This window comes from Oratosquilla oratoria, unplaced genomic scaffold (assembly GCF_046742065.1).
Source record: "Oratosquilla oratoria isolate Oo_2021 unplaced genomic scaffold, ASM4674206v1 SCAFFOLD87, whole genome shotgun sequence".
NCBI classification, from domain to species: Eukaryota; Metazoa; Arthropoda; class Malacostraca; order Stomatopoda; family Squillidae; genus Oratosquilla; species Oratosquilla oratoria.
Genome location: NW_027467751.1, coordinates 531,529 through 556,352, shown reverse-complemented (window position 1 = coordinate 556,352; position 24,824 = coordinate 531,529). Strand labels below are relative to the sequence as shown.

The 24,824-nt window shown below is 40.9% G+C and overlaps 2 protein-coding genes and 1 long non-coding RNA gene across 4 annotated transcripts in view; 1 reads left to right on the top strand and 2 right to left on the bottom strand.

Annotated features, from left to right (window-relative positions):
- The first annotated feature begins 1,494 nt into the window (after positions 1-1,494).
- Positions 1,495-24,301, top strand: LOC143024071 (uncharacterized). 2 transcript variants are annotated; one of them, XR_012966255.1, is made up of 4 exons: positions 1,495-1,569; positions 21,350-21,513; positions 23,413-23,631; positions 24,232-24,301. It is a non-coding gene; the product is annotated as an uncharacterized LOC143024071 (long non-coding RNA). The 2 variants fall into 2 exon arrangements; XR_012966254.1 differs by lacking the exon at positions 1,495-1,569 and adding an exon at positions 21,074-21,179.
- LOC143024072 (uncharacterized) lies at positions 4,690-5,878 on the bottom strand. Its single transcript, XM_076182803.1, has 2 exons — positions 5,225-5,878; positions 4,690-4,981 (listed from the first exon to the last, which is right to left on the bottom strand). The coding sequence occupies exons 1-2, from the start codon at positions 5,629-5,631 to the stop codon at positions 4,690-4,692; spliced, it is 699 nt and encodes a 232-aa protein (XP_076038918.1). The 5' UTR covers positions 5,632-5,878.
- The window catches only part of LOC143024070 (alpha-mannosidase 2C1-like), a 29,069-nt gene continuing 16,205 nt past the window's right edge, over positions 11,961-24,824 (bottom strand). Inside the window, exons 6-21 of the mRNA XM_076182801.1 lie at positions 24,226-24,427; positions 23,416-23,620; positions 23,158-23,285; positions 21,343-21,472; positions 20,629-20,900; positions 18,671-18,826; positions 17,951-18,068; positions 17,112-17,221; positions 16,622-16,794; positions 16,250-16,477; positions 15,555-15,793; positions 15,142-15,449; positions 14,748-14,923; positions 13,681-13,762; positions 13,392-13,532; positions 11,961-12,874 (exon numbers count right to left, since the gene is read on the bottom strand). Of these exons, the coding sequence (XP_076038916.1) occupies positions 12,697-12,874; positions 13,392-13,532; positions 13,681-13,762; positions 14,748-14,923; positions 15,142-15,449; positions 15,555-15,793; positions 16,250-16,477; positions 16,622-16,794; positions 17,112-17,221; positions 17,951-18,068; positions 18,671-18,826; positions 20,629-20,900; positions 21,343-21,472; positions 23,158-23,285; positions 23,416-23,620; positions 24,226-24,427 (2,846 nt within the window). The 3' untranslated portion in view covers positions 11,961-12,696. The remainder of the gene's footprint in view (positions 12,875-13,391; positions 13,533-13,680; positions 13,763-14,747; positions 14,924-15,141; positions 15,450-15,554; positions 15,794-16,249; positions 16,478-16,621; positions 16,795-17,111; positions 17,222-17,950; positions 18,069-18,670; positions 18,827-20,628; positions 20,901-21,342; positions 21,473-23,157; positions 23,286-23,415; positions 23,621-24,225; positions 24,428-24,824) is intronic.

The following is a 24,824-nucleotide window of genomic DNA, read 5'->3' as shown; positions in this document are numbered from 1 at the left end:
TCTTTGTTCGGTTTTGGAATGGTGATTATTTTACCATGCTTCCAGATGTCGGGTATAGTGTTGTGTGAATAGCTGTAGTTTGCAATGTTTGTGAGTGCGTGTATACCTTGTGGTCCAATGTGTTTTAGGTGGATGTTGCTTATGTTATCAGGGCCACAGGCAGATGAGTGCTTGAGATTATGCATTATGAGTTTTGTCTGACTGTCTATGAAGGGTGTATAGTCTGAGTCTGTGGGGAAGTCTTTCTTACGTCGAATGGTGCGTCGGTCGTCAGGGTGAGATGTAAGATGGCTCGTCTGTGCAAAATGACGTATGAGTGCGTTTGCTTGTTGTCTGTTTGAGGGTAGATTGTCTGCATGCCTTGACCTCAGGGGGAGAGGGGGGGGAACACCCCTCAATCTCAGGTGGCGCCAGGATGGAGGATGTGCCTCCAGGAAGCTGATAGTCGCCTCGGTGAGGTGCCGCGCAAATGCCACAGTGAGTGGAGGGTGAAATGTCTGTTGTGTTCAAATTTTGAATTATTTCCCTGAAGGTAGTTGTTTTCCACTTATCCTTACTGTTTCACGTACTAATTTACCTAATTCATTGCATGATTATATATATTCTGTAACAATTCATACATCAGTATATAGTTAATTTATGAAAATAATTATCCACATACAGGCGTGCAGTGGTCTGGTGTACCCCGAGGCCGGATTGTATACCTCAAGGAATTAAGTCAAAGATCTAGTTCTGAGAAATATTATGAGAAAGGAAGATATTTTGAATGTGAAAACACAAGTAACATAAAGTAAACACGCAATTCAACTTGAATATAAAATAACCAAATCTATTAAGTTTTTTTTTCCAAATAATGTTTCCTTTTAGAAGACACTCCTTCCTGCGCATCAGTCCACGCAATGCCTTCCCAAACATAAGCACCATTTCGTTCATTTTGCCGTCCGGAATAGTCTTCCACCATTCACATCCCTTTGCAACGCCGGGCTATGATATCATATTGAAAGTGGCATGCACATATCATCAATGGCTATCTGTAGAGGATTTCTAAGAATTATTCTGCTGTTTTTCGGTTATAGTACGAAGGTCATGCGTATCAAATCTACTGACTTTTCCTCATAAGCCGTTAATGTGCTACGTCACAATCTACTTGTGGAAATTAGAGCATACTGGAAGATTTGTGGATAATGTCTTAAGTACTTTTCAAATCACTTGTCTGCATTTATCCAGTCAGAGCTAGAAGACATGGTTAATAAATCTGAGGATGCTCCACTATGGCTAGTGTCTTTCACCTGCTCATTGCTGTATGTTAGATCCTTTTCTTTCGTATAATTCATGAGCAGTTGTAGCTACCTCATACCTTGTCACACTAAAGAATATTTATTTTGTATTTCATTACAAAAAATAACTATTGTTACGATCGTACATTTTGTAAAACAAGGTTTGTGATATTTACCAGTTTATTTTTGTGACTTCAGGAATCATAAGCGACTGCGACAGTGACAAACGAATCTTCTTCCTCCCAAGCTGCTCATCCTGCACATGCACATCCTGTCCACCCTAGACCACACGGTATGTTGCAACAGTGAATAGTGTAAAATCGCAGCAATGTTCTGCAAATACGTGCACAGAACCACTTCCATACAGTCTCTCATTTTTCCTCTTTTGAGGTAGTCGTCACCATGTTCTAATTACATCCCCGTCGCACCTCCTTTTTATATTTCATTTTGGGTAAAACTAGATGATGTTATCCTGTTAGAGAGCATGTGAGAGCAGTGTTGCCACTGTGATCTATGCCATTTCCCACAAATGAGAGATTTTTTAACCACAAAATTGCTACAAGGAAATCTGGATCTCCATATTTTTCCCACAAAAAGAAAGAATTGTTATGTACAAAAATAAGTTCATTGCAACATAATTTGCTCAAAAAACATCCCATGTGGATGATGTGAAGAAATCTCTCCCACAAATTTGTGGAAAATTCCCGCAAGATGGCATTGGTGTGTCAGTCCTCTTGACTCGGTTTCGTTATTTTATTTTCTCATTTATTCTGAAACGTCATCGTCCCAAACCTCGCTTGCAGCGTCCAAAGCCCACATCCACACACCTTCCTCGTCGACTTCCAGGACGAGTACGTCGGCCTTTGCTTGGAACCACAAAAACTAAAAAATATATTCATTTCCCTGATGGATCTCTTCCCCGACCTCGGGAACACAACAAACTGAAAATAATAATAATAATAAATAAAATAAGATAAAAAAAATAAATCCACGTAAATATTCACAAGGTCAAAATATTGCGGAAAATCACGTCAACAAAAGGGATGGGGAAGGGGGTTTTAAAGCGCAAGGATATTTTTAGGCCCTTCGTGGATTTAGAGAAGGCCAGACAAGGTACACAGGAAGTTATTGTGGGAGGTATTGCAGATAGATGGGATAGAAAGAAAGCTTTTGATGGCAATAAAATGTTTTACATGAATAAGAGAACTTATGTTAGGGTTGGGAATGGTAAAAGTGAGCGATTTGTGGTGGAAACTGGGGCCGCGCTTGATCTGTGTTTTGTCGCCGTGGCTGTTCAATGTGTACATGGATGGGTTGGTACGGTGAATGTGAGGGTGATGGGTAGAGAATTGGAGATTGTTAGAGAGTGTAGGGTAGTGGTAGGTAAGTAGGTTGGCCAGACGTCCTCCTTTAGGGAGGACAGTCTTCTTTTAGGGAGGACATTCCTCCTTTTGAGCACTCTGTCCTCCATCCGGCGCAACATCACGCCGGACGTGCATTTGTCCTCTTTTCTTGGGATGTGACAAAAATAAATAGATAAATAAATAAATAAGCCTAGGTATACAATAATGTCGTACAATTAATTTATGTGGGAGTACCCAGGCCAAGGTCAACGTCGGAACTCGGCAGCCGAAGTAGACAGGAACTGCACAGGAACAATGTTGTGAACGTGAGATTGCATGATTCACATCTCATACACTGGGCTGCAGTCCTGCTGTGGCCACGGTGCAGTGTGATTTGGTAATTAATTTATGAGGTTAAGGAGTCTGAAAATGCCGAAAAGAAAGAGGGCAGAAATACAAAAAGAAATTAACCTCCAGGCAACCAATGTGAGGATACAATTAGGTTTTGTTTGGGTTGTAACTTGGTAAGAAATACTTCTTTGTCGCGGCTAGTGCCGCTTAAATTGTTTTTTATCGGGTTAAGAAACCTGCACAGCGAAGCTATAGCGGTAATCCCCTACCACACTCCTGGCCAAATGGCCACTTCCGGAAGGGAGTGTGTGGTTGGACATTCCGCATAAATCATCGGAAATTTAAAATTCCCGGCTCTGTGCAGGTGGCGCAACCCCACCTCCCCCTCCCTATCCCCTCCCTTCTTACTCGGCTGCACGGATTGAGCCGTCACTTCAATGAGAAATGAAGGCTTCGCCTGTGGGAGGAGGGAGGGACCCTAAATCTGTGCAGGTTTCTTAAGCCGATAAAAAACAATTTAAGCGGCACTAGCCGCGACAAAGAAGTATTATCGGCTGAGAAGAAACCTGCACAGCGAAGCTAAGCATGAGACGAGGATAGGTGGGAGGAGAAGGTGAAGCCCAAATTGTAGTCGAGGACAGGGCTCAAGCCGTTATTACGTGTGTCTCGTATGGGAGACTATTCATCTTATCATTCAGTAGAGGGGAGACAAAAAGCATCAAGTACTTATATCGATATCAATATCAATATATATATATATATTCATTTGTTTATTTTTTATAAAAATAATATTGTACAATTTACATAGTGCATAAATTCTATGTAGAATATTGTATCTTGCTCAGCGGTTCCTGGGCCTTCCCCTACCCCTCGGTCGCCCTTTGCCCCCCTTCTTTTGCGAAGAGAGGGGTGGAGCCGTTCCCATGGCGACACATGGGACAGGGGTGATCGAGTGGTAGAGATACCGTGTCTTGAAGGAAGTTGCTGATGCCCAGCCCCCGAGGTCCTGCACCCGTTCCACAGAGTGGGTGCGGAGAAATGCCAGCGATGCCGCGAGGCCTCTGATGTTGTGGGCGTGGGGGGCATGGCCCGGGTCGGCCTTCTCTATAATGCGGCAAAGTAGACGCGCCAGGGACCTCGGGGTTAGGGGGTTCCGAGATTTCGCATTGTAGAAGAGATGATCCTCGGACACCCCTTCCGTGCGTTCCACGTAGTCTTTAAACGCACGGACCGGGCACAGCGGGTGTGGGTTTCCTTCCTCCAGGAAGGATGGTATTCTGATAGGGCCAATCATGTCGTCCGCCTGCTCATTCTTGGCTAGGAATGTAGGTGATGGAGCGAGAGTTAGGGCAGAGCAGTCCTCCTCCAGGTTGGAGAAGGACTGGTGGCGGGTGATCGCCGCCAGCTGTGACGCCCTGTAACCCGTAGCCAGGGCGAGCAGAAAGACGGCACGTTGAAGGAAGTGTTCCCCCTCCATGATGGTCCCTTCGAACGTCAGGTACTGCAGAACACGATGCAAGGACCAGGCTAGGACCGGCTGACGTCTCGGCTCTCTCGAGGCGCGGATCCCCTTCATTAGAAGGTTTCGCTCCCTTTGTGGCACTCTGATGTTCATGCCGAAGCAGAGTGGATCAGCGAGGGCTGCGGAGTGAGCCGAGATCGTCGCCGGTGCCCTGTTGGTGGTGTCAGCTAGCCAAGACAGGAAGTCCAGAACTGTGCTAGCGGAGATGGTCACTATCGCGTGTCTCCGAAGGTTGGGAGGGTTGTTGGATCTGGATGACGGTCGGGACCGTAGCGAAGACGCGGTCTGTCGCTTCCTGGTCGAACAGACCACGGGAAAGGGGAGCTGCTCTCACCACGCCCCGGCGAGCTATCTCCGGGGCCGACCGCGTTGCAGACTGACGAGCTGCCAAACGAGCCGCGGTGAAGGCCCTCGCTGCTGGGGGTAGGGCTGATGACGCCATGTTGGCTGTACCCTCTGCCACGGTAGAGAGTGCCGCCAGGGTGTGTCTGCATACAGAAAACACGCGAATCAAATTAGTAGGGCGAGAAGGATCCCGATCCCCGGAGGGTGTAATAAAGTCACATCGCTCAATTGTAGAACGTATAACATATGCGAGGCCGAGGTCGTTTCCGAACGACCTCGTCCTCGGGCGCTAGTCAAGAGGCTCCGTCCTGGGTGAAGACGCTACCTGAGCGTCTCTCGCCAGGACAGGTCTGGACCCTCTGTATAGATTGAAATATCCCACTCACCTCAATTCTTCCCGCGGGAAGTCCTCAAAGCTCGTGGCGAGCGTCGTCAGCCAGTTCCTCATCATCGCGATTGCCGTGACGGTCGAGATGGTAGAGGCAAGGTCTTGTCTGGTCGAGGCCTCCGTCGTCAGCAACTTAGCCTCCGGTTCACTAAGTTGATGGGGGAGGGCGGGGTCCCTGCCCGAGTGCCATAAGCAATCGCGCAGGCCCTCCGGCGCGAAGGGTGGTGGCAGGACGACGGGGAATGATGAAGGGATATGCCGTCGAGGAGGAACCGTCTTGGGTTGGTCTTGGGCCCGCTCGAAGAGAGCAGGGATGTCTAAGGCCTTCTCCCCTTTCTCCTGCGGGAACCAGGCGTTTGGGGAGAGTGCTACCGCCGGCGAGTCCCCCGACCTGTCGACAAACATATGCCCATCAGGGTTTAAACGAGGGTTCTCCAGGAGAGCACCTAATGCGTCCAGAGTGTTAGAGGTGGAAATCCTGGAGGGCGTGGAGGCCGGGGCGGAGAGGGGTCAATCTTATATAGAACCTTAGCCCCCTCCTCGTCGTTGGCCCACTTTAGGATAACGTCATCTCTCCTCCTCCAGCCCTCCGGTAGCGAGTAGTCGGGAGACCAGGCCACTAGCTTGTGGCCTTCTCCAAACGAGTACTCCCAGGACCGGGGAAGGTCACACCATGAGAAGTGGCGGAACTCAAAAGAGTCCGTCATGGTAGGAGGATAAGGTAAAGAAGAACTGTAGTGGTCCTCCACCCCGTCCAACCAGACGGACGTCTGATTGGGGGGTTCCTCCTGAGAGGGGCCTTCTAGTCCTATACCTGTCGCCGGCACGGAGGGGCGGAGGGAAGGACCAGGAGGGAGAGTGGGAGGGGGGGCTAGAGCCGTAGGTTCAATAGGAGGTTGCTCTGGAGAGGGGTGCGTTATGATTTGCGCGGCCTGAAAGGCCGGATAATGTGATAGGGCCGATTCAAGGACGGGGCCTATCAGGGACGGAAGGAGGGCAGCCACTTGGGCAGCCAGAGTTCCCTCTCCCCTCGTTTCGTCCTCCGGCTCCCTGCCCTTGTGGGATTTACGGCGAGGAAAAGGAGAGCGAGGAAGGGAGGGTGAGTTGGGGGGAGAGGCTGTGGAGGGTGGGGACAAGCTGAGCGTCCTGGACCTCGGTGAGGCAGACCTCTTTTTCGAGCGAGATTTCCTGCCGGGTTCACGCGAGTGAACTAGGGAGGAAGACGAGTTCGTGGGGGTGCTTGACAAAGCAAGCCGTAAGGGTTTTAAGGACCCTTGATGGTCGGATGTATGGGGCTGCCGAGAGGCCTGAGGACGCTCGGGGACACCATACTCCGCAACATCAGACTCGTCCCCTTGTACTCCGAGAGGCCCAGGTTGTGCACCAACGGAAGTCTCGGAGACATAGGGAGACGGATGGCGAGGGCGAACGAGGCCCAATTCCACGCCTAACGCCGGATCCGCCCACACTCGGGGGGGGGGGGGTCGTCAGCGGATTTCAATTTCCGAGCTCTGCGCCATGCCTCCCGAAGGAGTTCGAGGGCAGCTAGCTTGGAACGGGTTTTGGGAGGAGCAGCACGAATCTCCTCAACCCGCGCTTTGCACACAACGCCAGCTTGTGAGAAACAAGGGGTATGGCGGGAGCAGAGGTCGTGGGGGTGCTTGACAAAGCAAGCCGTAAGGGTTTTAAGGACCCTTGATGGTCGGATGTATGGGGCTGCCGAGAGGCCTGAGGACGCTCGGGGACACCATACTCCGCAACATCAGACTCGTCCCCTTGTACTCCGAGAGGCCCAGGTTGTGCACCAACGGAAGTCTCGGAGACATAGGGAGACGGATGGCGAGGGCGAACGAGGCCCAATTCCACGCCTAACGCCGGATCCGCCCACACTAGGGGGGGGGGGTCGTCAGCGGATTTCAATTTCCGAGCTCTGCGCCATGCCTCCCGAAGGAGTTCGAGGGCAGCTAGCTTGGAACGGGTTTTGGGAGGAGCAGCACGAATCTCCTCAACCCGCGCTTTGCACACAACGCCAGCTTGCGAGAAACAAGGGGTATGGCGGGAGCAGAGGTCGTGGTGGCCGTCTGACGAGATCCTGGCTGTGCAGCCGGATTCCACACACAAGCGTTTGGTCTGAAAATAGAATAATGGTAATCATAGACGGGGTGTCCCAAAGGTGTCTGGACACAACACCGAAGGGGAAAAACTGCAGGAGAACAGGTAGGGCTCCCACGAGAACACGAGCACGAGCAGGAACCAGACTTACCTGCATGAGAAGAAGGTGGGTTGTTGAGTGACCGACTCGTCTGGTTCCGCGATGCTAAGTGACGGCTCAATCCGTGCAGCCGAGTAAGAAGGGAGGGGATAGGGAGGGGGAGGTGGGGTCGTAGACGCTTGCGCCACCTGCACAGAGCCGGGAATTTTAAATTTCCGATGATTTATGCGGAATGTCCAACCACACACTCCCTTCCGGAAGTGGCCATTTGGCCAGGAGTGTGGTAGGGGATTACCGCTATAGCTTCGCTGTGCAGGTTTCTTCTCAGCCGATAATACAGGTATTTGTGTTTTGTCGGTTTTATTAAAAGTGAAAAATATGATTCTTTTTCAGTTATATGTATATATATAATATATATATATATATATATATATATATATATATATATATATATATATATATATATATTATATATTGTAATCATCGATATGCAGTGTCCTTTTTTGGAAATTTGGAAATGGCCACCCTATAGGTAAGCCAGTTATTGGTTGTTGATGACACTGTGCTTGTGGTTGGGTCTGAGAAGAACCTGAGACTGACAAAATTTGGGAAGGTACTTGATAAGAGAAATGCAGAAGTAAATGTGGGTAAAAACAAGATGGCTGTACAAGGGGAGAGGGTGGCAGAAACATCTTAAAGAAGTCATGCTAGAGGAAATGGATAGTTTTAAGTGATTCACCATGGTCTTGGATCACGCGTTGGACTCGTGGTCGACAGCTATTTCCCTCCTGGAAGAGAGTTCAGAGCTCATATGACCCATCTATGGATAAAATACGAGAGTTGGAGTAACGACCCGCAGCGCAGCGATACTGAAACTATTTCGGCCCTGGGCGGGGTTCGCCGTATTGGGAGCCGGAATCTACCACTGCACCACGAGTCGTATTTAGGAACTGGGAATACAGGAGTAGGTGTGGAGGTAAAGTATACAGTGAGGGAAACAAGTAGATGTCTTGGGAGAATGAAATGTTTCATGAGATATAGGCATCTGAAGATGGATACAAAGAAGAGATGGTACCGCTTTAGTATGGGGCATATCTTTTTGAAACTTTTTTAGTACCGGTATGTGGCCTACCCTATTTAAATGTGACCTACATCAGGAAAAAAATAAAACAAACAGCAATACTTTCTTTTTTTTCATTTGATAATTAAAAAGCAATTTATCAACAAGTCATACAAAAATTCTCAGATACCCTGCAAAATGCATAAAAATAAGAAGGCCACATACTATACTAGTACTGGTTAGGTTAGGTTAGGTTAGACTTTCTTTATATCTGCACTTGCTGGGCGAAACCCCCTACCCCGAAACGTCCTCCACTTGCTTTGGCCAGTCCTAACCTAACCTAACCTAACCTCGGTGCGTCGAATAGGTAGGCCACATACAATACAAAAAAAAAAAAAAAAAAAAAAATCGTAGGCCACATATTAAAGCGGCACCGAAAAGATTATATGATGGGATGATTGTGCCTACAACACTGTATGGGGTGAAGACTTGGAATATAGGAGAGGCAGGAAAGATAAATTTAAATATAGTTGTGAGGAAGTGTTTGAGAAATATGATGGGCATTATGAAAATGAATAGAATGAGAAGTGAGGTGAGGAGGAGAACAGGGTTGGAAAAGGAGCAGGTAGATTGGGCTAATGAAACATTAATGGGATAGTTTGTGTATATGGAAAGTATGAGTGAGAAAAGACTAGCAAAAAGAGTGTGGAAGGGATGGAGTGCACTTATGGGGGAAAACAAAAATGGATGGATTGGGTGAAATGGGCCCAAAGTATAAGGGGAATGTCTGTTGAGCAGGGAAGGGAGAAGGCATAAGATAGGTGTGAGTGGAGAATGGATATGAATGGATGATAAAGTGGCCTGGAGGGATTTCTCTTTGTCTTTCACATGATGGAATAAGTGGGGAGGGTTATCATGTAGGTGATGGGGTGATCTAATAGAAGTGTTCAAGTGGATCAAAGGCTATAACAAGGGTGATGCAAACAAGGTCATCATAATAAAACAACAGGGCAGGACTTGCAGTAATGGGTATAAACTGGACAAATTCAGATTTAAGAAGGAAATAGGCAAGAATTGGTTTACTAATAGGGTGGTCGATGAATGGAATAAACTTAGTAACCATGTAGTAAGCGCTGAAACTATCAGTTGTTTTAAAAAACGATTAGACAACTTTATGGATGGGGATGACAGGTGGTGATGGATACGGAGCTGCCTAGTGTAGGCCTTATGGTCTTTTGCAGTCTCCTTTATTTCTTATGTTCTTATGTAGTATTGAGGCCTTGCTGCAATGGGTGGGGAACAGGGATGATTCTTTATCCATGATAGACTAAGCCAGAGTGGGTGGTGAATGGGAGTGGGATGTATTTATTTACCTAGTTGTATTTTACGGGACGGGAGCTATGCTCATTGTGACCCGTTTTTGTATTTCTCCACATCCAGTTTATTCTTGAACTCATGTATAGTTCTGGCATTCACTGTTTCACTGTTTAGTTTGTCCCAGACATCGATCACTCTGTGCTGGAAACTGTTCTTTTTCAGGTCTCTTCTGTAACTGTCCTTCTTTAGCTTCTTATCGTGTCCTCGTTTCTTTCTTGTCCCACTTCAATAGGTCTTATCTTTCAAGAACTTCCATCCCTTTCATAATTCTGAAGGTAGTCAACAAGTCGCCTCTTTCTCTTTGCTCCAATGTTGACAGCTGTAATTTCTCCAATATTTGTTCATATGTCAAATTTGATGGTGTGGGTGCCATCTTTGTCCCCGCTCTTTGGATTCTTTCTAATTTCTTTGTGTTTTCCTTTGTGCTTGGTGCCCACATTGATATAGCATATTCTAGTTTCGGTCTTATCATTGTAATAATTATTTTCTTTACCATCTCTTCCTCCGTGTAATCGAAGGCCACTTTCATTTCTCCCAGTTAAGAAGTCCTTCACCCATTCCAATAGTTTACCTTGAATTCCTCCTATTTTGTTTTCATTTTACTTATTAAATTTTTGTGTGGTACCTGGTTGGCTACCTCCCTTATAAGGGAAAAGTATTTGGTATAAAGATAACTCAAAAACCCTTACAGATGTTTACCATCATTACAAGTAGTATGGGGCACCATTTAACCTTTTGTCTTGGTTGTTGTTGTTGTTGTTGTTCCCTAGACTGTCTGTCCGAGCAGTCCCGTCTCCCCAAGGAATGCCATAGCCGAAACTGGGTTTTCCCACAAATCCTTTATAGAGTGTATGTTGTGTTGTTTGCGTCCATGATTGTGTATAATGCAGTCTTCCATTATGTGTTGTATGGTATGGGGTGAAGTGTTACATCCTGGGCAGCTGTTCACAATGCGGTCATCCAGCCTCTTCTGGTAGCGTAGAAGTGCTGTTTGGTGACCGCACCGCAGTCTGGCCAAGTGGACTCTGTCCTTTCGTGGGAGAGAGGATTCAGAAGGGTGGATATCAGGGGGTCTGGCATGCAGCAGTGTGTTAATGGAGTTGGGGCCAAACGGCAGCAACTACCCCTGGCCACCGGCTCTACGCAGGTGGCACCGATCCCCAACTTTTGTCTTGGTAGATCAATATGGTATCAAGCTGAAAAGCAATAATTACTGGTGTATGTCTCTCTGAATAATTTATTTACATGTTTGTCAGGTGTCAAGTCACTTAAGATGATTACTCCTAGGTCCCTCTCTGAGTTTACTTTACTTCTTTGTTTCCAATCATATATTTTCCCAAAACTCTATTTTTGCCTCTTCCAAATTCCATTATGCTACATTTCCTGATGTTGAAGTTCATCTCGTATTTCTGGCTCCATTCCCATACTTTATCCAGATCATCTTGTAGCAATCTGCAATCTTCTTCTGTTTTCACTCTCTGTATTAATTTGGCATTGTCGGCAAAAAAATTGATGTAACAATTTACTCCTTCATCCATATCATTTATGTATATGGCAAACATTAAAGGAGCCAAAACAGAGCCTTGTGGGACGCCACTTTTTACATCTTCCCATTTCGAACTTTTGTCTCTAAGTACCACTCTCATTTTTCTCCCAGTTAAGAAGTCCTTCATTCATTCCAATAGTTTACCTTGAATTCCTCCTATTTTTTCAATTTTACTCATTAAATTTTTGTGTGGTACCTGGTTGGATACCTCCCTTGTAAGGGAAAAGTATTTGGTATAAAGATAATTCAAAAACTGTTGCAGATGGTTACCATCATTACAAGTAGTATGTGAGTTGTATAGGGCACCATTTAACCTTTTGTCTTGGTAGATCAATATGGTATCAAGCTGCAAAGCAACAATTACTGGTGTGCAAGATTTTTTTGTACCTGGCACCAGCTATTAAAGATCATGTGGCTTTAATTATAAAAAAGCATGAAACAAATTAAGTATAATTTTTTCATTAGAGCCCGTATTTTTTTCATTTTTATTTACCCTAATAAGGTTAAAAGTCAGACAACCTTTTGCAAACACTCCTTTTATTAAACTTGTGCATTTCTTACAGTACAAAATCAACTGCTGACATCATTGTCCTACATTTAACTAGTTGAACATTTAATGAGTGTCCACCACCTAGATTATGTCTAAGAAATACTTCTAACCTTAAACGGCAAGTAAATTCCATGTACTATCCATCATATATGAGAAAGAAAAATGATTCCTCATGACATGATAGAATATTATGCACAGAAATGACAAAAGACATATCTACCTTAATGTTTACTTGGTGGAATGGAAGTGAGGTCTACAAATACAGTAACTTCCATCAGTGATTGTTAATTATAGTTTCAACACAGTGTTGCTCTTTAATACCATTTGTGAGATTGAAGAATAACACCCCACTATTAAAATACAGCAAATGGAATTACAACTCTGGAATTTAATACGTTTCTTGGGACCACATTTATTGAGGATCTACAACATTTCCATTACACTATTGTTGAAATTGTTGGGGATACTGAAATACAAATACATTTCTCATGGCTCATGACTACTGGGCAAGAAATGAGATTTCTATAAGCTATGAAGGTTAACCACAAATCACATGGGATTAAACGAGCATCATGTTTACGACATCACTGAATGTTTCTTGCTAACATAGGGAGCATCAAATGATGCATGCAGCTATTTTGAGGTTTTCTTAATGTAAAGACAACTAAAGAAAACTTTTAGAACTGTAACCCTGTCTGAGACATAACTCTTCCCAATTCCATGGTTCACTGGTAAACTCTCAGAGTCTGGATTTGGAAGGGTTTAAGATGCACAGGAATGGTCACCCTCTCTTTCATTTCACCATCCAATATCATCCTTGTGAAGGCAAGGTCTTCTTGAGGTTCTTCCAGACCATCACAAATACTGACTCTTTGGGCATCAATATCAGCAGGAAGGGAGAGGCTGAAAATTGACAAAAATACTCATGAACAAAGAAACTCGGTAGTATAAATAAAAGATTAATCCTAACTGTATAGATTAAACTAAACTTGCAGCAATATTAATTAAATTACCATGTCCATATGTCTCATTCTAGGTCATCCTCTCAAGTTCACTACAGGTTGAAGCTCCCAAACTTGGCAGTCTACGACCCAGCAACACCTTAAACTTGGCTGTAATTGCGTGCCTTCTAAAAAATGGCAGAACATCCACCAATGCCACCATGATTGTTTACCGCCACCAGTTTAGGTATGGTGGTTTGTTGTGACAATACTGTGGTGTGGAGTCCACTATTATTTCATATATCTGTGGTACCTCTGTAGCCATATTAGTGCTATTATGGCTGCCAAACACCAAGAAACACCTATTTTCTTAAAGTCGGAAAATTCTATTACTCGGCTTGGTGCTGGTCTTGAGGGAGCTTTGACCTATAGCTTACATCCAAATTTCATAATCTAGAATTCATCAAATCTAAACTTACTTTGCTTGACACCTTCCTCCATGGATTTCATGAAGTCGTACGACAACATCCCCGGTTCCATCTTCAGCTAGTTTGACTGCATCAATCATTGCATTATTGGTGTCCAAAGACATAAAGACCTCAAGATCTTCATCCCCTTGACTGTAATGTAAAAACATTTCTTAATGATGATATCAATAAATCAGAATAAACAAAAGATACCTGCCAGATAGACATCAGAGAACAATACTAAATGTTGCCACTTAAAAAAATAATACAAGAACATGTGACGAATCTGAGCCTTCCTTACCAGTCCGTAATATTATCGAAAACATGAAGTGGGTTGTTAAATTCATAAGCCCTTCTGACCACCTCAGCCTCTTGAAGAGTACCTGCAAAATAGGATGAAAAATTAAGTGACAAAGTCATGCAAGGACAACTTCATTACTGATATTCTTGATAACAAGATTGTGCTGTATGCGTAAAACCCTAAATTGATCTTCAAACACTCTTGGCTGCACAGTAAATTTCCCACTATCTAGAAAAAAACTTACATATCACCTGTATTGTGACCAACAGACCACCTGAAACTCCTATGTCATACAAACCAGTCTCACTACTATCCATCATACCGATGGAAAGGTTAGCAATAGGAAGAATTACAACAAAATTACCCACATTGCCTACCCAACATGGATTCAAAGAGGATACTCCATCAGCATGCTGCTCACAACTGTCTCCTAACAAGTACAGGAAGGATAATGATATTTCCTTTCATTCAGTCACACACAGTAATTCCTCATAAATCACCCACTGAGTCACTCTTCTCCCTTGACCTTCCTCCTCTCCCAAATTTAAATTTTCCTTTGTCCATTTAGTTTAGTTTCATTCAAAACTAACACATTTTTCTTCCCACATACAACAAATCTCCTCTCTTCATTCTCATTTGCTCCATGTTAAGCACATTTGAAGGTGGAAGTTAATAATACACACATATAGCAAAACACCCTTCCCCCTTACAAGGGGGTTGACTGAACCAAAGCATCTCCTCCCAACACCCATCCAAAAATCCATCTACTATTGCTCCTATCTCCTTGTGGAGGGTCATCCCTGTTCCCTACCCATTTCTCATGTTCGAGACGAGAAATAATAATGTAGAAATACAAATTACTTGTTCTTCATTGTAATCTTTAATCAAATATCATTCTGGTCACATTGGAGACCAATGAATGTAGTGACAGAGCAGATCTTTCATCAAAGACCATACAACTGTTTCACTCCAAAAAATAAGTTATTATTCTTTTTTATACCGACTGATTCTAAGCCACATTCCAGAACACACGCAATGAAACTTGTGAGTAAAGAACTTGTTCTTACCTTGATGGGGCATAAGCGCATACTTGAAAGTATGGTTACCCATGTCACATCGGTCATCTGGCACTTTAGGCGAGCGCAGGAGAGACAAGATGATGGAATTTTCTTTGGCTGTCCATCCGTACTTGCAGTCATTTAGAACTGCCAAGCCAAGCCCATGTTGGTATATGTCTGCCCACCTTACGAAAGCAACAGAAGAAAATTACAAATGTAATCCTACTACAGGAAAAGGAAGGTCCTCACATTTCATTTAAGCAACTAGTTCAGAAGTGACCAGTTTAATTATTATTACCTTTGTTATCATGATGTTGACATTTATGGCACTTATATCCCTACAGAAAAAGTCACCCTTTGTGTCTGCAATGACAATTGTTTTACCACAACTTATAATACTTACTTGTGACCATACATCTCATAATGTGCAGAATCCCATGGTGTGTTGCTATGCGTTTGCCTTTCAATGTGTCCAAACTGAATATCAAAGGAGGCTTTCTGTGATTTGATGGTTGTGTCACAGTTCATCTTCAAGAATTTTCTGTTCTCATACCAGTCTACAGAGGTGTGGAATGCCACATATGGGGAATTTGCAGCCAACTCAATGTCTTGAGTAAGATAGGACTTATCACTGATAGCCATTTTCCATCTCAATTTGACAACAAGAGGTCCAGATTCCACCACAGTGACACAATCAATCTTGTCCCAGTGCTATAGGAGAGAAAGATTTGAGTTATCACTTATAGATCAGTGATTTATAATGGGAAAAAGTAGTGTTGTAACATTAAGACTAATGATGCATTTACTGGTGCTAACCTGCTTTGAATTCAATGTCTTTCCTGTCTCCATATGATAGTCTGTTACTTCTGCTGCATCCCGACGCAGAGGAATGTCATCGTAAAGCATAATCTGGTTGCCAGAGCAAGCTTTCTGTTGTTTCCCAAATACATTTGAGTTAGGTTGTCCAACAAGACACAGGCTCTCCACTTGACCATATGGTGAAATGGTGACACTAATCTTGTTGTTTGCGAGTGTGTAACTTCCATTCACCTCACCTGTTCAAGAGAAGGCCTTTAGTAAATAACACATTATTGAAAACAATCTGTAATGTCAAACAACAGAACAAAGATATTATGATTTAACGTTACAAACTCCTTCCATCGGAGGGCTAGGATGGTACCCCTTACAGAGGACTTTGTAGCATAGAATTTAATGAACCATCCCTTTGGGTCAACTTCACCAGTGGCAGGATTTGAACCGCCATACCCTTGACATTTGCCACAAGTAATGATGCCCTAACCCGCTCAGCCAGAGAACTTCCGACACAGAACAAAGAAGCACACAATTATATATACTCCCTCAGTGAGGGCAGGGTACTTGGAAATAAGCTTCAGGATATAACGGATCTGTCTGGTATTTCCATCAGATATAATGGATCTTCCAATATAACGTCAAACCCCTGTCCCCATATCATTCATTATATCAAGGGTTTACTGTGTATGCATACTTACTAAGGGTGACAACTGGGCAGTCTCTTGGCTGGAGGCAAGAGAATCCAATGCCGTCACACACTGAGTAGACATACTCCTCTCCGTCATTTGTTGTCTGTGTCCTGCCAAGACACCTGCGCTTGGGATCCGCCTCTTCAACGCCATTGAGACATACCGACTTAACACGCAACACCTGTTCTACCTTCCATGGCAGACAGTTGAACATGAATCTTCCATACTCGGAGGAACCTAAAGGGACAAACATGAAATAGTTTGTAAATCTTATCAACTGATGACACAAATTATGAATATGAAATAACAATTATATCTCATCAACTAGTCCAACCATATGCCAATCGTAACAAGAATACTTAATACCCTCCTAAACATTACCTCTCATCAAGAGCTGAAGACAATCTTTAGTCACAGCCTTGGCAGTTTCAATGGCCTTTTCATACATAGTCTTGGCTTCCTTGTTCACCAGTTCAGTGCTCAAGCCTGGCAACACGTGGTGGGTCTGGTTCAGGAGAACATCCTTCCAGGCTTCTTCAATCTTCTCCTGGTATCTGTTCATTTTTAAGGAGATTGCATTTAATAACTACTGAGATTATGAGCCTAGAGTCTAGCATATATACATATATAGCTTTAACATATATACATGTACACCTTCATCCACAAGGAAATAAGATAGAAGGGAAATCAAATGGGTGTTGGATGAGTATGGGATGAGTGAAGGATAAGTGGCCACCACACTTTTAGAAAGAAGAGACTTTTTGGTTACATGCATGCACACATATATGTACATACATATGCCAAAATGCCTTTCTTCTTTATAAGTAGGGTTACTGAGTCAAAGCATACATGCACCTAACATGATGTTTACCTGTGCATATGTTCCCAGGTGGTCTTCTTCTTCAGTACTGCCATAGCAAGGAGCATTTCAGCAGACTGCAATCTGAATTCTGCCATGCGATTCAGCTTCTTCATCTCAGACTAAAATGAAGAAATTGGTTATGTAGAGAAATCCTACAATGTATGTTAGATGAAAATATCATCAACCCTAATCTCCCCTAGACTGGAATATACAGTAGAGTACATGACTATTTGAAAGATATATTCAAGATTGAGAGAATTAAAAAAAACAGCAACCTAAATTATTCCTAGTCTTGCTGATATTTTGTATGAAAAGACACTTGAAGCACTATGCCTACTTCAAGGATCAGAAAGAAAGGACAACAGTAATGATGATTGTGAGCAAAGTTTGGCATAATGATGTATATCAAAGATGCACATCTTCAGATTTGATCAATCTGTACTGGTTAGGTATACATAGAAATGAGATTCAAAAAACGCATTTACACATTGTCTTGAAGTCCACATTTATTTTCAATATGTTTAAATAGTTTCAATTAGTTTTCTGTGCTTTTGTTTTTTATGAAAAAAATAATAATCATGATTTGTGTTAAACATTGCCACACATTATCTTGAAGTCCACATTTATTTTCAATATGTTTAAATAGTTTCAATTAATCTTCTGTGCTTTTGTTTTTTATGAAAAAAAAAATAATAATAATAATCATGATTTGTGTTAAACATCTTAATACATACATATACCAAGGCTTTTTCCCCAAGGAAGGTAGCCAAAAAGAAAAAGGCATAAAACCATTCCCACCCATTCCATCCCTAAATCCCTAAACATCTTAATAACAACTATAAATTTACCTGTGTTGTATATGTGCCACTGTTCTGCTCCAAGAAAAGTTCCCCAACCCACTTGCAGAGGTTCTTCGATTCTGCCTCCACACATGCGAAGAAGGTGTTTGGAGTCATGTGCTCCATCCTTAAAAATAAATAAGCACATGACTAATCAAATTGAAAAATTATAACCAAAAGTATATATATATATATATATATATATATAATATATATATATATATATATATATATATATATATATATATATATATATATATATATATATATATATATATATATATATATATATATATATATACCACTGGCATTTTTATTTAGATGGAGATCATACCTCCATTGGTATTCTCTTGTGTACTATGTAATGTAGACTTTGGTTTTATTTATGAGCGAGATATCAAGCAATGAATCAACTGAAGTCTGCTTTAGCTCATTAAATGATTAATACTGATATTCTAAATATATTTTGCTAAATGTTAACAAACATATTTCTGGGTTAAACAAGACAAAAATTTGCATTGCACTGTAATATAAAACACAATCTTACTTAGAGTTTTACTGTTTTCTGTTATCTTTCTTCATTTGTCTACAAAATGACTGCTACCTTCACTCTCCTTCATGATAAATATAAAACAATACTCATGACATACCATATGCAATCAAATCATGAAAGACAAATGCTTTATGCATTTTTTGTGTGACGTTTATTAAAAAATATCCGATACACACCTGGGGCATCCATCAACGTCCTTCATCCGCCTGGCCTTCTCCAACATTTCGGCTGAGGGTCCTCCTCCCACATCTCCGTAACCAAAGATGAAGGCTGATGTTCCGACTCTGCCTTTGTCTTTCAGGTTGAAAACAGTCTTTCTAGCTTCCTTGACTCTGTATTTAAGAACATAAGTAACTCAGGAACTATGACACCATATGGTTATTTCTTATATTCTATATTTTGTTGTAATCATGAGGGATTTCACTTAAGAATACTGTCCTATATCTAACAATAGCTTATTGTTTTTATCGAATTCCTTTAATGGCTATCAATCAATCAATATATTACTCCAGGTTCTTCTTGCAGGAGACCTATGGCTCCTAGGTAATCACTAAAAATAATTTGACTAGCATATAAGTAACTTAAGGAAGCCTTTCTTATAGTAAATGATGCCAAAGAAATATGCTAATGTAAATGACACTAAGGACACTTTTTGTGTATCCATGAAGAAAAAAATCTTCCTACTGTATTTACCTACTTCAGTAAAAGATGTGTCATGGCAAAATAGAAATAGAGACAAGGCATGGAAGAATAAGCAAATACATACATACATACATACATATACCAAAGGCTTTTTGCCTCTTACAAGGGGGGGTAGCCAAAAAGAAAAAGGCATAGAAATTACTCCCACCCATTTCATTTCCCATATATTCCACTCCCCTCCACCCTTCTCCCTCCCTCCTATCTTGGCACCTCCTGGTGCATATATATATATATATATATATATATATATATACATATATATATGTATATATATATATATATATATATATATATATATATATACATATATATATATGTATATATATATATATATATATGTATATATACATATATATATATATATACTGTATATGTATATATATATATATACTGTATATGTATACATATATATATATATATATATATACTGTATATGTATACATATATATATATATACTGTATATGTATACATATATATATATATATATACTGTATATGTATACATATATATATATATACTGTATATGTATACATATATATATATATACTGTATATGTATACATATATATACTGTATATGTATACATATATATATATATATACATATATATATAATATATATATGTACATATATATATATATATATGTATATATATATGTATATATATATATATGTACATATATATATGAATATATATATATGTATATATATATATATATATGTATATTATATATATATATATATGTGTATATATATATATGTGTATATACATATATATATATATATGTACATATATATATGAATATATATATATGTATATATATATATATATATGTATATTATATATATATATATGTGTATATATATATATATGTATATACATATATATATGTATATATATATATGTATATACATATATATGCATATATATATATATGTATATGTTTATATATATGTATATACATATATATATATATATATATACATATATATATGTATATATATATGTATATGTATATATATACATATATATATATATATATATATATATATATATGTATATACATATATATATATATATGTATACATATATATATATGTATGTATGTATGTATGTATATATGTATGTATGTATGTATGTATGTATATATGTATGTATGTATACATACATATATATATATATATGTACATATATATATATGTACATATATATGTACATATATATGTACATATATATGTACATACATATACCAAGGCTTTTTCCCCCTTACAAGGGAGGTAGCCAAAAAGGAAAAGGCATAAAATCATTCCCACCCATTCCATCCCTGAGTACACTCCACACCCCTCCTCCCTCCCTCTCATCTTAGCATATTATATATATATATATGCACATATGTGTGCATGTCTGTATATGTGTACAATATATACTTACGAGACATTCATTCCAAAGGAATCCCCTGGAGGGAAGTGAGTCAGGATTTTACTTCCATCAATTCCTTCCCAGTGGAAATTGTTGTGTGGGAACTCATTGCGGATCAGTCTATCCCCTTCGGGTTTCTTCCTCCACTGAATGATGCCATTGTCTTCCATTGTTCCCCACTGGATTCCATTGTCTTCCATTAAGCCCCATTGCATTCCATAATAATCCTTTGAACCCATTTCCTTCTTTGGTTTCTGAGCCATGAATCGTGTTATACCAAAGTGCTAGAAATTTGAGGAAAAAGAAAAACGTTAAAAATAAAATATAAAAGAAATCATCATTAAAAGATTAATAAATACATAACATATATATATGTATATATATACATATCTGGATTTGCTCAAGAGTTGGGTCATTAAACCTTGCTAAGTCAAATGTCCTACCCCTTTTACTTTTTAGTTATTAACTGAAATGGGTTGGACTGTTGGATTGTCATGTGGAATATTTGACAAAGTGTGTAGTAACCATGGGCTAGCTGAAGTGATGGTTTAATGTATCTCAAGGTACGTAAATGTACCAGTGGATTGGAAGAAAGCATGTATAATTCCACTATACAAAGAGATGAGGGACAATTATGAATGTAATAGTTTGAGAGATTGTATCTGTTCAGTGTGATCAGTATGGTGTACAAGCATACAGCACATAATCATTAGCATTTCAACTTACATTACAGATCTGTGGTAGCTGTGCTGAGAAAGCAAAGGTATCAGGCAACCAGAGTTCCTTGCACTTGACGCCAAACTCCTTCATGAAGAACCGTTGCCCGTACAGGAACTGACGCATGAATGACTCACCACTGCAATGAAAATAACCCACTTACATTAGTCCCCATACAGGGTATTGTTTACAATGCTATTATGCATTCTTTCATGGCTAGATACTAATCCCCATTCAGAGAGGAATGTTGCTCACTTCCAGCCTGCTGTCACTCTCTCCCCTTGTACATCTCATCACCTTACTTTTGCCCACATTTATCTTCAGCTTCCTTCTTTCACACACCTTCTCAAACTCTGTCACTAACTTCCTTAATCCCTCTTCTGATCCTGCTACAAGCGCACTGTCGTCAGCAAACAAAAACTGGTTTAATAACAACTTTTCTCCATTTTCTTTGACCATCTCCAACCCCTGACCCACTACCCTTGCATTTACCTCTTGTTACACCCTATCCATGTATAGATTGAACACCCAGGGCAACATATCACATCCCTGACAAAGTCCCACCTTTACCTCAAACCGTTCACTCTATTTCTAATCCTAACACAAGCTCTACTACATACATACATACATATACCAAGGCTTTTCCCCCTTACAAGGGAGGTAGCCAAAAAGGAAAAGGCATAAAATCATTCCCACCCATTCCATCCCTGAATACACTCCACACCCCTCCACCCTCCCTCTCATCTTAGCACCTCCTGTATGACGGGTCATCCTTGCACCTTGTCCACTGACCTGGGTCAGAAGCAGTATCGCAAGATACAGCACATCCATAACAAGGCCGCTTCATTAAATCGGCGACCCCCCCCTCTCCGTCCCCCCATGCATAAAAGGAGAAGACAGGGAGAAATCCCTTCAGGCTGTGTCAAAATTTGCACACACATACTACCTCCCCCCCATCCCCCCACCCATTCCACCTCATGCATCACAATATCATCTATATTCTCCATTCTCCATTCACCCCTCTCTTCTGTCCTCTCCCATCCTTCCTCAACAGACATTCCCCTCTTCCCCAAAGCCCCCTTCACCCCATCCATCCACCTCATCCTAGGATGTCCCTTCATGTTCACTCCCTCCACATCTGCCTTCCATACCTCTTTTACTAGTCTTTCTTCACTCATTCTTTCCATGTGTCCAAACCATCCTAATACTCTTTCATCAACCCTATCTCCCAACCCCCTTTCCACCCCTGTTCTCCTCCTCACCTCCTCATTTCTCACTCTATCCAGCCTAGTAACCCCCATCATACTTCTCAGACACCTCATCTCAAACACATTCAAACTCCTTCTCTCTTATGTTCCATGTTTCTGCCCCATACAGTGCTGTTGGCACAATCACTCCTTCATATAGTCTCCTCTATATCTACAAGCTCTACTACTCTTGTAAAAACTCTTGACTGCTCTTAACAGCTTTCCTCCTATCCCATATATCTGCAGTATCTCCCACAGTGCTTTCCTGTCTACCCTGTTGTAAGCCTTTTCCAAATCCATAAAAGCCCAATAAACATCCTTACCTTTTCCTATAGCTTCCTCACATATCTGTTCTTACCACAAAAATCAGATCTACACAACCCCTACCTGTCCTAAAACCACACTGTTCCTCACCAATTACTCCCTCTGTTCCTCTCCTAATTCTCTCAATCAAGACCCTCCCATAAGCCTTCCCAACTACACTACACTGACACAGTTTGGTAAAAATAAATAAATAAATGAATAAATTAGAAAGTTGAGACATACATTTTTAGCTAAATGATGAAGTACACATTACCTTGGTAGAAGACCATCCATTTCAACCCATGTTCCTCCCACAGGGATGAACCTTCCCTCTTGCACTTTGTCTTTTATCTTCTCAAACAAGGATGGGTAATATTTCTGGATAAAGGCAAATTGCTGGGCCTAAGAGGGAAAAAATTCAGAGACATGGACATTAATTATCATTGAATAAGAAGAGTTCAGCTCCAACCCTGTGTATTATTACATACATACATAAAAATATTGTATATGAAATTTTCTCTGTTGCAAGTACCTGAGAACATGTGAAGTTCCAGCGTGGGTACCGGTCTTGGAGAGCAAGGGAGGAAGCCCATGACCGAGCACACTTGCGTTTGCCCTCAGAGAAGGGCCACATCCATGCAGAAGGGATATGGCAATGACCCATTAGGGCCAAACAATGAGCTCGGCTTCCATTCTTACTCTTGGCAAAGAAGTCAGCAGCGGTTTGTTTGGCAATGCTGTAATCGAGGTATGAAAACAAGAAAAGTTTATTACCAGTTCTCATTTCCAAGTTATGTTCATATAAATTGTGTGCGTATATACTTTTTTCTCCTCTTTCTTTATTTAAAACTTTTTTCTCCTCTTTCCTTTCTTTAATAAAAAATATAAATTGGTCCAACCATCATGAAGTCCTTTTCTTATAGTGGACTGTGTAACAGTTTACTACAATAGGGGAAAGCACTCAATTTTCTCATCTACATCGCCATTCTTTCACTCCCAAGAGTACCCTTTCAACCTGTGTATTACTTTCCACAAGATGGCACTTTAATGAGTATATCCCTCCTGCCTGCAAGAGGCCACACTATATCTAAGAGAAAGAGAGAGAAAATGTGTACATACACCCACATTTGAATGCATAAACTATATATTTACAAAAACTTGGATAAAATAGCAAAGATTTAACTTTTAAGAGATGCATTCAGTTGCACATCTGTTACAAGAGGAATTCATTGAATCTACCAATGTAAATAAACACATATATACCTACTTTATGAAAACAAAAATAAATGAAACATTTTTGAAAACTTTATCAAAGCTAAATATCATGACACTAAATCCATACCTCCAGTTGTCAGTTGATACAGCATTGATGATATGATTGGCAGCGTACAAAGCTTCATATCCCCTGGGATCATCAGGCAAGTACTTTGCAAGGTCATACATAATCTGCAGGTCCATTACAAGATTGTACACATCTCTATCAAAAAGACGCAATTCAGCAACTTCCAGTTTGAAATTTTGCCCTTCATCTTTCTGCTTCTGATCTGTAATTCATTGCAGAAAAAAATATTGTTTATTCACCTCTGACCAGTGTACAAAACACCTTTTTATAAAAAAAATTATACATTTTCTGTACATCTTGCACACTTCCTTTTTTCTATTACATCTATTCTATGATATGTACCTTGTCTTTAAGTTAAATTTGCATAAAAAAAAATTACTTTTGCTGTTGGAGTATTGAGCTTGATGGTATTTCTTGAAGGGCTTGCTAAGTTATCTAGGTGTAAATATGTTTCTCTGTGGATATTTTTTGTGGTTTGGGCAGTAGGTTGCAGATGTTTGAGCAGGATGTTGCTGGTGTAGTTTTCTGCTGCATTCTGTTGGTGGCACTTGTAATATAGTAGGTGTGTGTGTGTGTGTGTTTAGGGTTCTGTCATATAA